Genomic DNA, 14,051 nt, shown 5'->3' with positions numbered 1-14,051 from the left:
CTCCTAGGATTTTTCCCAGCTTCTCTGGCCGGGTCTCCTCCACCTGCTCACTGCTCTCTTCTCCTTCCTGCCTGGCCCCTTTCCCTTCTCCCAAGTGTGTTGGCTCCTGGCCCCCAGATAAGAGCCCAGCTACAGGAGGGTACCCTACAGATGCCCAGGAGCCCTTGACAGATCCCAGGATCTATTTTTTTTTTTTTTTTTAATATGAGATCAGCTCAGTTCTCTGTGCTAGGAGGCCCCACCTTCCTCTCCCCCATCCACGCCTGGCAAGCCTGTGAATCACAGCCCAGGCATGCTCGGGCCGGCCTGAGCACATCCCTGCGGGGGTGAAGGCAGGAGAGGGCTTGTGCATGCTCCAACATGGGCATGGGCATGAGCCAGACAGCGAGGCCAGGCTGGGGTGGGCAGCAGGAGCAGGACAGCGTCTCCTCCATGCCCCCAGCCAGTAGCCTTGGCCTCCTGGCCACTCTGCTTCTCTCCATCCATGTGCTTCTCACTTGTCCGCCAACCCTCCTCGGGCATGTGTCGTATTAGTGCTGGCAGCAGACCTGACCGCCAGTCGCAAAACTGAACTCTTGATCCTCCCCGAAACTGCCCCCCACTTCGTAATCTTCCCCGTCTCAGTGGGTGACAATCTCACTCTCAGATTTGGCTCAGGTCAAATCTCACCTGATCCTTCAGCCAGCCTGCCCTTTGCCCTGGACACAACGTTCCTGAATCCAGTGACCTCTCACCTCTACTCCTGCCACTCTGGGCCAAGCCACTGTCCTGGCACGAGGGTCTGGCCCAGGAGGGCTCCCCGCTCCTGCCCTGCCCCTGCAGCTGATCTCTTCTCCTACGACCCCTCCAGGGTGCTGGAAAAGCAAGGTCAGGCGATGCCTTTGGCACACAGCCATTCTCCTGCCTCAGAACCCACACCCCGGCTGACCCTCCCTCTAGAAATACCCTCCACTCCTCCCTCACCTCTTCAGCATTTTACCCCAAAGCCAGCTTCTCTGTGCAGTGGGCTCCCACCCTCACCCCTAATCCTCCCCCTCTCCCAGAGCTACCGCCAAACGGCCAGGAGACAGACCTCCTGTTCCTCTGTCCCGGCCTCCTTCCCCACCTTGGAAATGAAGCTCCTTGCGGGCAGGGTTTCCCCAGCTTGCTCACAGCCCCAGGACCTGCCTGGCCTGGCCACACCTCTACAGGGGCTCATGGAGTAGCATTTGAAGGAGTGACTTGATTGACAGACCAAGCATCAAAGCCTGTCCCTGCTCTAGGGCTGCCCGTTTCCTGCCCGTTCTTACAAAGCCACGGTGATTTTTCTAAAAAACACACGGCTGGGGCTGAGTCCGAGCGCATTGGTAGAGCGGAGCATGCCCTGGGTTCCATCCCAGCACCACAAACCAACACAAAGCAAAATCCAAGATGCCATAGTGCTGTCCTGCGGGTCCTAGGGTAAGTCTGGTTTCCCAGAAGCCATTGCCAGCCGCCCTCTATGCCGGCCTGTCTCCTCTGCTCATTCTGATTGCTGGGTACTGCTCCCTCCTGGTCGGTGAGCTCAGGAGGGTGAGGGATGTCTGTCTTGGTAGGATGGTGTGATGCTTAAAATGGCCCTGGCTACGCCATGGGAATGTAGGCAAGTGATCTAAATTCTCTGGATCTTGGTTTCCTCATCTGTAAAATGGGGATGATACAGTATCCCCTTCGTAGGGTCAGGGGAAGGACTGAATGAGCGCCATGCGGGCGCCTCCTGTGTGCTTGGCGCACAGTCAGTGTTGCATCCCACAGCCTCACAGGGGACCCGCCCAGTTAAGACTCCTGCGCATTTGCTGGATGCACCAGTGCAGGAAGGAATGAGCGGGTAGAGAAATGAAGAGTGGCAGGAGACCCTAGCGGAGGCCCTAACCCAGCCCAGGAGGGTTGGGGCCGCTTCCTGCAGGAAGGGAGCCTTCCCCGGACTCCTGAAGCCTGCGGACGAGGAAGCCGGCAAGGTGGCCGGGCGGGAGAAACTGCCAGCCAGGCCTGTGTGAAGGCCTCTTTAAGCACGAGAGGACTTGGTGCCTACGGGACGGTCATTGGGTCATCCAAAACAGAGACTGACCCTCTGCTGGTGGCAAGAGGCCAGTTTCCTTAGCTGGGCATTTTCGGGACAGGCCTGGGTGCTCCGTCTGTGCTGCACCCTCGGTTTACGATGGTGGCTCCTGGGTCAGATCAGCAGCCCTCTGAGGAGGGAAGGGGAGTCAAAGCCAGGCAAAGAGGCCACCCCGTGTCAGGGGACCTCTTGGAGTTAGGCCTGGATCTGAGCTAATCACCATCCCCTGGGGGATGTTGTCTACTCGGGAGCAGAGCCCCACGCCTCTGGGCCTAGCAGGCCGCTCCACTCCAGGTCTGCCCTCTGAACCCTCCTTTGTCAGACAGGGGCTCCTGTGTCCCCCCCCACCGCCTCTGCAGTCAATCAGTGGATGACATCCCCCATTTCAACTCCCGTCCCAGAGCGCAGACCAAGGGACCAGGCAGGGGGTCCCTCGACGGGGCACAGGCTGGTGGGAAGGAAGCCAAGTTCAGGAAGAAATTCCCCGTGGACTAGAGCGGCGCCTGTCCCGGGTTCTAATTACCAAACTGGGAACTGGTGGGAAGGGGTTAAGTTGGAGACCCCGCCTCCCAGCCGGGAGCCAATCAGGCCGGCAGGGGCGGAGCCGGGCCGTGCGAGCTGTGGACCGGCCAGATGCTGCGAGGGAACGAGACGACGCTGGCAGGGCTTGGGGGACACGGGGCAGGGGCTCGGTGCCCCGGGCCTGGCTTCTGCCCTGTGACAGCTCTGAGCCTGAGGGTGCCGGGCAGCTGCGAGCTTGGGAAGGGGCTGCATTTCCTGGGCTGGGGTCGGCGGCAGGGTGGAAGAGGACCAGGACCCTGAGTCCCCCTGGACGCCCCCGGGCAGGGTCCCTGGCGGCACACAGGTCCTGCCTTCAGCTGACCCCGGTGGCCCAATGGGTGTAGCGTCTAATTTTAGTCCCGCCCAAGAGTGCCTGCCAGGGGCCACAGCGGGGGGCCAGGGCTGCTCAGGAGCTGTCCAGGAGGGCTGGGTAGGGGACACCAGCCTGCTTCCTTCCAGCCCATATCCCTAGCCTGGCTGCCCCATGGAAGCCCCCAACAGCCCTCCGTGGCCTGGCAGATGGCCTTCCTCTTGGTCTAGGGCAAGGTCAGGGGTTGCAGCCGGGAGGGCAGAGGGCCACAGCCTTACTGTCTGGTCAAGGGTTGCATCATCCTGAGCCGTGCCGGGCGGCAGGGGCCCTGTGAGGAGGGCAAAGGCTGCCTTAGTGTCCCAAAGCCAAGGAAGCAGAGTCCCCCTGGGAGCAGGAGAGCAAGTCCAGAAAGCTGGTCCTCCTCACGTGTGGCTGGTGACTCCCCGCTGGACCTTAGGCAGGGAGCTGCCTCGGTGGGCCTCAGTCTTCCCGTCTGTACAGTAGGCGCTCAGGACTAGGAAGCTGACCTCAGGCCCGCTCTTCCTGTGTGACTGCAGAGCTGCCCACTTCCCCAGCCCTGGCCGTGGGCGGCCACATGCAGTCCCTGAAGAGAAAGTCTCTCTGGGTGGCACTGTCAGCCTCCTGGCTCCTTCTTGTCCTCCTGGGGGTCTTCCCCCTTCTCCGCCTGGCAGTGCCGCCCAGGCCTCAGCCAGGGGCCTCCCCAGGCTGGCCCCGCTGGCTGGATGCAGAACTTCTGCAGAGCTTCTCCCAGCCTGAGGAGCCTACAGAAGATGCCCCTGCGTGTCCTCGATCCCCCCACGGTGGCCGCTGTACCTGGGGAACCTGCTTTGACACCTCAAGGTGCAGAGATGGCCTCAAGGTGTTCGTGTACCCAGCAGCTGGACCGACCTCCGAGATGCATCACCGGGTCACGGCCTCCCTGGAAGGCTCGCGCTACGTCGCCTCCAGCCCCGCCGAGGCCTGCCTCCTCCTCTTCCTCAGCTCAGACACCCCAACTGGAGGCTGCAGCCCGGAGCCTCCACACTGGAACTCAGGCAGCAACCACCTGGTCCTCAGCCTCCACTCAGCCCCTTGCCCCTGGGCCTCTCAGCTGGGACGGGCGATGGTGGCTGAGGCCAGCCCCAAGGTGGACACCTTCCGTCCCGGCTTTGATGTGGCCCTCCCGCTTCTCCCCGAAGCTCACCCGCTGCGAGGCGGGGCTCCTGGCCAGCTGTGGCAGCACAGCCCCCAGCCCGGGCTAGCCCTGCTGGCTGTGGCAGAGAAGATGGGCAGGTGGCGCCCGGCAGACGTCTACTCCCCTCCTGTTGGCTGGGACGGGCACTGTGAGCAGGACTCTGGAGCTGAGCCGTAAGTGAACCTTCCTTTGCGGGGGATGGATGGGAGGGGGACAGTGAGAGGAGTGAGCCCAGGCCAGAGTTTAGGGCAGGAGTGAGATGGAGGACTCAGAGTCATGGCAAACTTAGGTGTCAGCTGAAGCAGGAGGAGATCAGGTTAGACAGCAGGGAGCACTTTCATCGAGATGGAGATTTGTCTCAAGGGGTGTCAAAGGCAGATTTTGTAGTTCTCCCTTGGGAATCTTCAAAACAAAACATGACTCACGCTTGCTTATTCCCTCTCATTAATCCAATTCCTCCTACCCTAACATTTTATGTAACTACACACTTGCAAGATGCTTACTCTGTGCTAAGCTCTCTTATATAAATGATTATGCATAATAAAATAATACTAATTGCTATCACTTAAGTGAGCCTTAAGAGAGGCTAAGTAACTTATCTGAGGCCACCCAGCCAAAATGAGAACTGCTAGTATTTTAATCCAAAATTGCCTGTTTCCAAAGCCTTCCGTATGAGATTTCTGAGTTGGGTTGTTATTGTTTCATTATTTGTGGTGGTGCTGGGAATCACAGGCCTCAGGCATGCAAAGTACACACTACCACTGAGCTATCCCCCCAACCTCCAGAATTCTGAGTTTTGACCTTGTCAAATGCTCCAAAAGGTGGAGAGATTAGTAGTTGTTCAGAGCTAGAAGCTGCTCCTGTGGCTAATCTTGGGTTTAACTTCTCAAGGAAACAGCCTTTGGTTGTTTCCAAAGCAAATATGTGTGTCTTGAGTTAGATCTAAAGAAGGACTTCCTGCCAGTGAGAATGCCTGAATATAGATAAGGACATGGGTGGCCTGTGGCACATGGCTTATGCAGAAATTTCCCTTCACTGGGCTTGCTGGGGTGACACACCCCAGGTGATAAAGGAGTTAACCCCTAAGCTTCTGAACCCCCACATCTCCAGGAGGCCAGCGGTCTCCAGAGGCTGTCTGGGCAGCCAAAACATGGAAGCCTTATGAGGTTGTCCAGGCCCTTGTGGCAGAGGGCTCCCTCCCCATCCCCTGGGGCGGACCTGAGTTGGAAACCGTCACTCTGGTGTCCCTCCTGGGCTCCTCCTGGGCTCCCTTTCTGTTCTTGCTGGAACAACATGGCTATTCCAAGCTCTGCTTCCCTCCCAGGCATTCCTCACGTGGCCAACCTCCAATATGGCCACTTGGGGTTCCTGGGGCTTCTCCCAGCCACAGGGCTCCCCTGGGAATGAAATCCCTCCTCCTCCTAAGGCACTTGGGGGCCTCGGGGCGCCAAGCAGCCAGGGGTTAAAAGGGAATGGCCCTGTCATTCCCACGGCCCTCCAGCGGGACCTGTCCCTAGCATCTTAGCAGCAACCTGAAGAGGAGCAGGGGACCCCCGAGGCCCCTCAAGCTCAGCACTCGGCCCAGGCAGAGGCTCACTTTTGGTGACAAGTCACCACGCCACCCCTGGCTTTTCTGATTTCGCGAGCAGGTGGGTGCGGGCTAAGTGTCCCTAACGGGTCTAAAATGGACCAGACCCCGTCCCCGTCTGGCTTTCCAGGCCTTGGGGGCCACCCTCTGCTGGTTTGCATCTCTATTAAGTCTACTTCCCAGGGTTGAGCGTGGCAGTGTCACCGTCCTTGACCTCGGCCCACCTGCAGGCGTCAGGACCCCCTCTCTGGGGTATCTTGAGCCTCATTTTCTCAGAAGTGCCCGGCAGATGCCTGGGCCAGACAGACGTCCAGGGACAGAGGAAGAGAGGGAGGCCGATGGCCCCGGGGCCAGCCCGAGAAAGTGGCCTGAATAAACAAGCACTAGGCAGAGAAAGAGGCGATTCAAGTCCCCGCCACGGTCCCACATTCCCTCAGCTGGCAGGAGGGCGCAGGGCCAGGCACGGAGCCAGGCGCAACTGTGGCTACTTGTCCCAGGCGCCCCTGGAGGGAGGCCTCGCCATCCCCATGTAGGGCGCAGGACACGGGGGCTCAGAGAGCGGTGTGAAGTGGCCACGCGAGGGCCGTAGGTGACAAGGGGGCCTGTTCACCGAGCCCTCGCGTCTCGGATCAGGCTCTTGGAAACCCTGGAGTTCAAACAACTAACCCTTGTCCTCTGGGCTCCAAAGCCCGCGTTTTTCCACCCTGGTTGAATAGGCTCCTGCTGCTTTGGAAGAAGGTCCACCCATTTAAATTGTTATTTATTTCTATGAATAGGTGCTTCATTCACAGGGTACAAAATTCCAAAGGCATAAAAGGGTGTACAGTAAAAAGTCTCCTCTCCCTCCCACCCTGTCTCCTAACCACCAGGTTTCCTTTCTGGAGCCAAGTACCAGTTTCTCCTGTGTCCCCGGAGAAGCTCTGGGCACGCACACATATATATAGCCCCACCCCCATCTTTATTTTTTTTTTTTTTTTTTTTTCTGTAGCAGAGATTAAACTCAGGGTCACTTTACCACTGAGCTGCATCCCCACACCCTCAGTCCTTTTTATCTTTTATTTTGAGACAAGGCCTCACTAAGTTGCTGAGCCCAGCCTTGAACTTGTGATCCTCCTGCCGAGCCTCCCAGCCACTGGGATTACAGGCGTGCATCCTCACACCCAGCTGCCACCCCATACTGACCTTCACTGAGCTCCGGCACCGTTCTCCATGCTTCACATGCACTGATTCGCATCATTCTCACAGCAACTCCCAGAGATGGGAAGCGTGCACTGTTAGTGCCCCACCTAACAGATGAGGAAACTGAGGCCCCAAGGTCTGCTGGGGGACCCAGGAGGGCTTCCCAGGAGGTGGTGCTTGTGCTCACATGTTAACATGGAGCAGGAGGATTCCTCAGGTTGAGTCCCAGCCGGGCCCTAGGCTTCTCTGCAATGCAGTCCCCCATCCCTTCAATGGGGATTGGTGCTGAGGCTGCCTAATATGTTGAGGTTTCTTGAAGATCAGGTTCAGCACCAGACAGGCCCCCTATTCGTCAGTCTCACTCTGAGGCCCTGTCAACCCAGGGGTCCTGGTCCCCCTTCTTTCCCCAAGTTGGGTCTTGGGCAATCCCAGGGAGGTGGCTCTGACTTCTACCCCTCCCCCAGGGCAGGCACAGCCTGAGCGTGGCCCTGGGGCTGGCGGGGAAGAGGTGGGAGGAACAGAGGAGGCCTGTCCGCCTGGCGAGGGGACCTCTGGGCAAGAGCTTCCTGTGGTTCCAGGCTGGGGGCCCAGCCCACCTCCTGACAGAGAGGCCTTTCATGGGCCTGGGCTGGGGGTGGGGAAGGGCTGGGCATGGAGGCCACTCAGGTGAGGGATGTGGAAGACTCTCCGTGTGGCAGAGTGGAAGTGGGAAGGGGCCTGGGAAACTTCAGGTCCCACTGCCTCCCATTTTGCAGGTGAGGAAACTGAGGCCCAGGGAAGCGAAGGGAGGAGCCTCAGGCTGAGCTAGAACTCGGGGCTCCTGTCTCCTGGTCCAAGAGCAGAGGGGGACGTGTGTAGCGGGTGTGTCAGTGTGTGCCACAAGGGTTGGTCAGCACGAGGACGTGGTGGCAGGGCTGTGTTCGGGAGCCATGGTGTGGGTGCTAGGGCTGTGGAGGGACCAGGTAGGGTGAGGTATCTCAGGCTGCTGTGCCTCCTTAGGACACTCCCAGGGGAAAGGCCACCCAACGCCACGTTCTGCCTCATCCCTGGCCACCATACCGAAGCCTGGCGCTTTCTCCAAGCCCTGCAGGTACAGTCCTTGGACATCCCCATCCTCTGTCCCCTCGAGCTGGCAGGTATGCTGGGCTTCTGGGGAAGGGCAGCAAGCTGTCCACTTCTCTGCTCTGGGGCTCAGGGGTGCAAAACAATGCTTCATCTTCAAATCAAAAACCATTTCCTTTTCCTCCTCCCCTCGGCCCCGACAGCAGCAGTGGCTGTCTTGGAACTGGGGTAGGGGAGGAATGAGGGTGTGGGGGTGGGACTGGCTTCCCCAGTGACCACCCTGCCCCCTAGGCTGGCTGCATTCCTGTGCTTCTCAGTCCCTGCTGGGAGCTGCCCTTTTCTGAAGTCATTGACTGGACCAAGGCCGCCATTATAGTCGATGACAGGCTCCCGCTTCAGGTAGCTCAGATCCCTGGGCACTGGGTGGGGACCAGACATGGGAGGGACTTCAGAATCCTGGCCGCAGGCTGACCTCAGTCCTCCTTCCTGTCCCCCATCTATGTAAATTGACTAATCTTCCCAGCCCCAAGCCTTCCTCTGGGGCTCCCTTGGAGTCAGCAGGAGGGGGAGACCCTGGGGGCTCTGAGAGCAAGCCCTGACCTCTCCCAGCTCCTCTTCTCCCTCTGTGCCCCAGGTCCTGTCTGCCCTCCAGGAGATGTCCCCTGCACGGGTCCTCGCCCTGCGTCAGCAGACCCAGTTTCTGTGGGATGCCTACTTTTCATCAGTGGAGAAGGTCATCTGGACCACTCTGGAGGTGAGGAGCTCCCTGGTCAGGGGCCTGACCCTGGACTCCTGTTCATCCGGCCCGCGCCATGGTGGGATGAACCCGAGACTTAGCCATGACACTTGGGACCTGTTTCTCTCCAATCTTGACCTCACTCTCCCTTTCCGCAGAGGGTCAGCTGGTGGCAGCAGCTGCCTGGGTGCTGGTTTGGGAAAAGTCTCAGGACCTTTCAGGATTCTGAGAATGTCATGACCTTGGTTGGTGATGCCTGGCTTCTCAACCTCTCTGCTCCCAGGGGCCTGGTGACCTGGCTGCTGCCCTCCACAGAGACTGAAGCGGGGTGGCGTGGGGCTGCAACAGACCCTGACTTTCCCAGACCCACAGGGCCGGCATGGGGCCCCAGGAGTCACTCCCTGCTCCCTCTGCACCCCCTCACTTCACAGATTATTCAGGACCGGTTCTTTGGAGCACCCACTCACCCCTCTCTCCTGTGGAACAGCCCCCCAGGAGCACTCCTGGCCCGACCTACCTTTTCCCTGAGCCCCCAGGAGTTTCCCTTCTACCACCTGCAACTAGGTATGTGTGGGTGGGACAACTTGTCCCCTCAACTCTAAGTCTGTCCCCACCTCATCCATGAAACCCCTCCAAGACCCCCCCAACCCCCAGTGTCTCCTGGCTCTGGGGTCCCCCACTCAGGTCTCTCTGCACAGGGTTCCATCTCCTCCCACCCTAACAGCCTTTGTCTCCTTCTCCAGGCTCTCGCCCCGAGGGCAGATTCAGCACCCTGATCTGGGTGGGCCCCCCTGGCCAGGCCCCCCTGAAGCTCATCCAGGCTGTGGCAGGCTCCCAGCACTGCGCCCAGGTCCGGCCCCTTCACCAGCTGGAGGCCTGGTACCCAGGGGGGATCCCTGAAGACTCCTAGACCCCAAGGATGAACACGCATTGGGGGCGGGAGCGGGGAACAGGGAGGATTTCCAAGGGTTCTTCTTGCCTTCTTTTTTAAGTTCCAAGTTTCTTCCCTTCCCCCAACTTCAGGGGACTCCATAAAGGCCCTGAGAGGCTGGAGAGCGGGGGAAGTCGCCCATTCTTCCATTCACACCCCTCCATCCATTCAGTCCTTCGCTCTGCAGTCATTTTCTGGGCCAGGCCCTGGTAGAGCTGAGGCTGCAAAGAGAAAGCAGGAGAGGGCTCTGCCCCAGGATTCGGATTCAGTGGGCATTTCCTCCTGCCAAGGGAGGAAGCAGCTCAGCCAGGGCGCAGAAGGAACAGCTCCACCAATGGGACACTGGGGCTGGGCGGGGCTGGCATGACAAATTTGCTGGAAGAAGAGCAAACCTTGAGGCAGGAGACAGAGCCCAGGCTAGGGGCTACCAAACTGCACAGGAATTCCTGCCTTCCAGAAACCCAGAGTCAAGGACAGGGAACCCAGGAGAGGACGGGGATCCCACTGAACCATCCCTTCTCTCCCGCACACACAGCGGCTCTCCCACGTTCCTTCCGCCTTGACAAAGATTGCTCCTGGGACCTCTTTCTGCCCCAGACCCCAGACTTCAGGAGCAATCCCCCTTTCCTCCTAGATCCTGGTTCTCTGGAGCAGTGACAGGCCAGTTCCATCCAGGTGGCCTGAGACAGCTGTGCCCTTGACTGTCATTGAGGGGCGCAGAAAGGTGAGGGGTGGGATTGTGCTGGGAACTAGGGAGGGCGCCCGTGGCTGTTTTACTTGGGCCCAGGCTAGAGTCAGACTTCTACACAAGCCTGCAGAAATCGGGCCACAGGTTCCAGTTTCAGATCTAACAGAAATGGTTCTCTTCCCTCCCTGGCCCTTGTGAATCGTGCTTCCAGAGCATGAGGGAAGGCAGAGGAGTGCGTGAGTGTCTCAGATGAGGGATGGGGAAAAACCTAGGACCTTAGGGAAATATGGACACAGGGCAGCAAATTGGAGCCGGTGGCCTCTGAGAAGCAGGATGAGTGTAACTGCCCACTGGCCAGGGGTCCCTGGGCAAGTCCCTTCAACTCTGGATCTGTTTCTTTCAAATGAAGGAAGTTTGACATCTTCCCCCAGGGTGGATGTGAGTGTCTAATATGACGGTAGAGGAAACCTGAGATGTCAAACCTGAAGGGCCCCTGGGGACCAACGGCTCCACTTCACCAAAGGGAAAACTGAAATCGAGGGTGGACGAGTCCCAGAGGCCTGTGCGTCTCCGTCCCTTCCTTCCACACCGTGTGGAAGCGCTCCGACTTATTGGGTCGGGGGGTTCTCGTAGCTGAGTTGCTTGTCCCCCCTACCCCTCGCTGCAGGTCAGTGACCGCTTCTTCCCGTACAGCGCCATCAGCACGGACGCCATCCTCAGCCTCGATGCCCACACCAATCTATCCACAAGTGAGGTGAGGCCCAGGCTCAAGGATTCCTGGGGACAGAGACTCAGGGCACTGACAGCCCCTAAGACTCCCAGGGGTGGGACAACCAGGGGTCCTAAGGGGCAGACTTTTATTCTGGAAACCAATGGAACAAGCCAGCAACCTCTTCTTTAAAAATCCAACAGAAGCTTCTGCAGACTCTTCAAAACATTGCCTTTGTGGCTCCCTTATGAGAAAGTTCCCCTAGGAATTCCCTGGAAATGTTAATGCTATACTTCTTGTCAACTTGAAGTAATGGCTCCCATCCCCTCTCCCCAGAGCCCTGTCCCAGCCCCTCAGCCAGACCGGCCTTGCCTCTATAGGATGTGAGGATGTCCCAAGTTGGTCAGGAAGTCCTTCCTCAGAGCTCACTTAAATCCCTCTCCAGGTGGACTTTGCCTTTTCGGTGTGGCAGAGCTTCCCAGAGCGGATGGTGGGTTTTCTGACGTGCAGCCACTTCTGGGACGAGGCCAGGGGTGGCTGGGGCTACACTGCTGAGATGGCCAACGAGTTCTCCATGGTTCTCAGCACAGCTGCCTTCTACCACAGGTACAGACACAGGCCCTGGCACAGGGATCAGAGGACCAGAGACCCCTCACTGAACCAGCAGTAGGGTGGCCTAGAGCTCAAGGCCCAGATCTGCCAGTTATGAGACCCTGGGCAAGTCTCCCTGCTTCTCTTGAGTCTCAGTTTCCTCATCTGTAACGTGAGAGTTTACATGTCACAGAGGTGGTATGACCATCCCATCCCTGGACACAGATCTCAACAATATCTAATGTTAAGTAGAACCATCCCAGGATTTCAGGAATCTGCCTGATGTGCCAGTCTTGGGGCAGGATCTAGATTCTGGAGGGCCCCTTAAACACATTTAAACCAAATCTGAGTAACGTGGAACCTTCTGCAGATTTATCCTGGAGCTCTGCCGGGAATTCTCAGTAGAGTGAAGAGGAAGCCTGTGTCTGCAGGGTGGACCCAGCTTGTCCTGTTGGGGGGCCAAGGTGTGGTGGGAAGCAAGTGACACTCAGCGCAGCATCAGCGTGGTTAATCCTTCCTGAAGCTGGTCTTTGGGTGCCATGCTTGATGGTTTGGGAACCAGCTGATCCATCCCCTCCCCAAATCTGGCTCTGCCTTAGCTCAGACCTCAAGCCCAGGCTGTGGGCACCAAGCTGAGGGAGAGGACAGGCTCACGCTATTGCAGGCAGACTCACCACGGGCAGCGCACATTGAGAGGGGCTCATACCAGGAGTGGGCGCTCTCTGAGGCAGCCAGAGCCGGGATCAGGGCTTTGGAAAGAGGTTTGGGGATTGGGGACAAAGGAGAGGGGAGGTCAGGAGGGAGGAGAATGAGGCCTGGGGGAGGGGATGAACTTGGCTGCAGTCTCTCCTTGTCCATCCTCCCTCCCTCCCTCCCTAGGTATTACCACACCCTCTTCACCCACTCCCTGCCCAAGGCTCTGAGGACCATGGCAGATGAGGCACCCACCTGTGTAGACGTCCTAATGAACTTCCTAGTAGCAGCAGTCACCAAGCTGCCCCCTATCAAGGTGCCCTATGGCAAGCAGCCTCTGGGAGCTGTTGCACTGGTGAGGAGCTCGGGTGGACGGGTGGACAGGTGGACACTGGGAGGGCACGGGCTGGGGGAGGTGGAGTGGTAGTCCCTCTCATGTCCTAATCCAAATCCTTCTTGCTGCGGGCAGCGCGGGGCGGGGTTGAAAGGGCAGAGAAGCCATCGGTGCATTTCTCTCCCACCTCTTAGGCTCCTGGTGGTCCCGGGCCAGAGCCCCAGCCCTCCGTCCCGGACTGCATCAACCAGATGGCGGCAGAGTTCGGCCACATGCCCCTGGTATCTTCTCGCGTCCGTCTGGACCCGGTGCTGTTCAAGGACCCGGTGTCTGTGCAGCGAAAGAAGTACCGCAGTCTGGAGAAACCCTAGGAGAGACCTCGGTGGCCGCAGCGGCACCTGCCTGCGGGACGTCGGAGATCCAATCAAAACAGCCAGTCGGCCAAACGTCAGACCTGGGTCCGCCAATCACGGCCAGGGAGTCCTGAGGGGCGGGGCCTCCCCTCACTCGGGCGGGGCTGAGAATGCGCCCCACTAGGCGGCTGCACCTGTGCCTTGGGTAGGCTGGTTCCCGTGGCTGAAGGCCTGTCTTGGCCTCTCCGCTGGGCTGATTTCTACCTGTCTTTCACATCCTTGCCCTTCACGTCGGATGGGGTCGCTCTGCTGCTTAGAGCTCGCGCAGTCCCGGCAGTGTTCAGGCTGGCTAGCTGGCTGTGTGTCCACCGTTGGGTCCTAGGACCCGCCTGGGAGCCCCGGAGGGTGGGTCGTGTCCTCTTCTCTCTGGCCTGGCAGGTGCGTCGCAAATATTTGACGACTAGATAGATAGAAGGGACATTGACTCTATGCTGGCGTGGCGGAGTGTGGTCTGGGTGTACCGAGACACAGCTATCCGGAGACGCCTAAGTTGTCAGGCTCAATCTTCGCGCCCCAGAGAAGCAAAGAGGTGCCCGAGAAGCCAGGAGTACGGATGGAAATGCAGGCTGTTTGTCCCAACTTTGCCAAAGATCCTTGGCTCTGGCTCAGCCGGGTGCCTTGCATTACCGTCCTGGGCCACTAGAGGTCAGCGCCGCCCCGCACTCCCTACTGCGGAGGGCCCCGAGTTTTACACGCACACCTGGTGAGATGGTGGACAAGGGGCGTGGAGGGTCAATGGTGTGTGCAGCCCGGAGACTCCAAACCGGGAAGGAATCTGAAATAGCATTACCCCATTGGTCTGCACACTTGGAGATCATTAAGACGGGCCATCTCCAGGTGGGCTGGACGGGAGGAGGGATGCCCCAGGTCCCTGTGGGTGAGGGTGTAAAGGGGGAGGGGACGCTGGTTCTCCCGGGTTCATCCACCTGGAATTGGAATTATCACTTCCGAAATAAATTGCCTGCCCTTGCCCCTCACGCTCAG

At 58.8% G+C, this 14,051-nt stretch overlaps 1 protein-coding gene across 3 annotated transcripts; it reads left to right on the top strand.

Annotated features, from left to right (window-relative positions):
* Window positions 1-2,689: 2,689 nt before the first annotated feature.
* Window positions 2,690-14,044, top strand: Extl1 (exostosin like glycosyltransferase 1). Of its 3 annotated transcripts, XM_015485473.2 has the most exons (11): window positions 2,692-4,316; window positions 7,910-8,000; window positions 8,264-8,371; window positions 8,607-8,726; window positions 9,140-9,272; window positions 9,452-9,558; window positions 10,274-10,363; window positions 10,995-11,081; window positions 11,482-11,642; window positions 12,507-12,675; window positions 12,849-14,044. In XM_015485473.2, the coding sequence occupies exons 1-11, from the start codon at window positions 3,544-3,546 to the stop codon at window positions 13,023-13,025; spliced, it is 2,016 nt and encodes a 671-aa protein (XP_015340959.1). In that variant the 5' UTR covers window positions 2,692-3,543; the 3' UTR covers window positions 13,026-14,044. The 3 variants fall into 3 exon arrangements, with proteins under 3 accessions (XP_048672012.1, XP_015340961.1, XP_015340959.1); XM_015485475.2 differs by lacking the exon at window positions 8,264-8,371 and having other exon boundaries at window positions 2,691-4,316; XM_048816055.1 differs by lacking the exons at window positions 11,482-11,642; window positions 12,507-12,675; window positions 12,849-14,044 and adding an exon at window positions 11,643-12,446 and having other exon boundaries at window positions 2,690-4,316.
* The last annotated feature ends 7 nt before the right edge of the window (window positions 14,045-14,051 follow it).

This window comes from Marmota marmota, unplaced genomic scaffold (assembly GCF_001458135.2).
Source record: "Marmota marmota marmota unplaced genomic scaffold, marMar, whole genome shotgun sequence".
Taxonomy (NCBI): Eukaryota; Metazoa; Chordata; class Mammalia; order Rodentia; family Sciuridae; genus Marmota; species Marmota marmota.
This window is presented reverse-complemented; position numbering and strand designations above follow the sequence as displayed.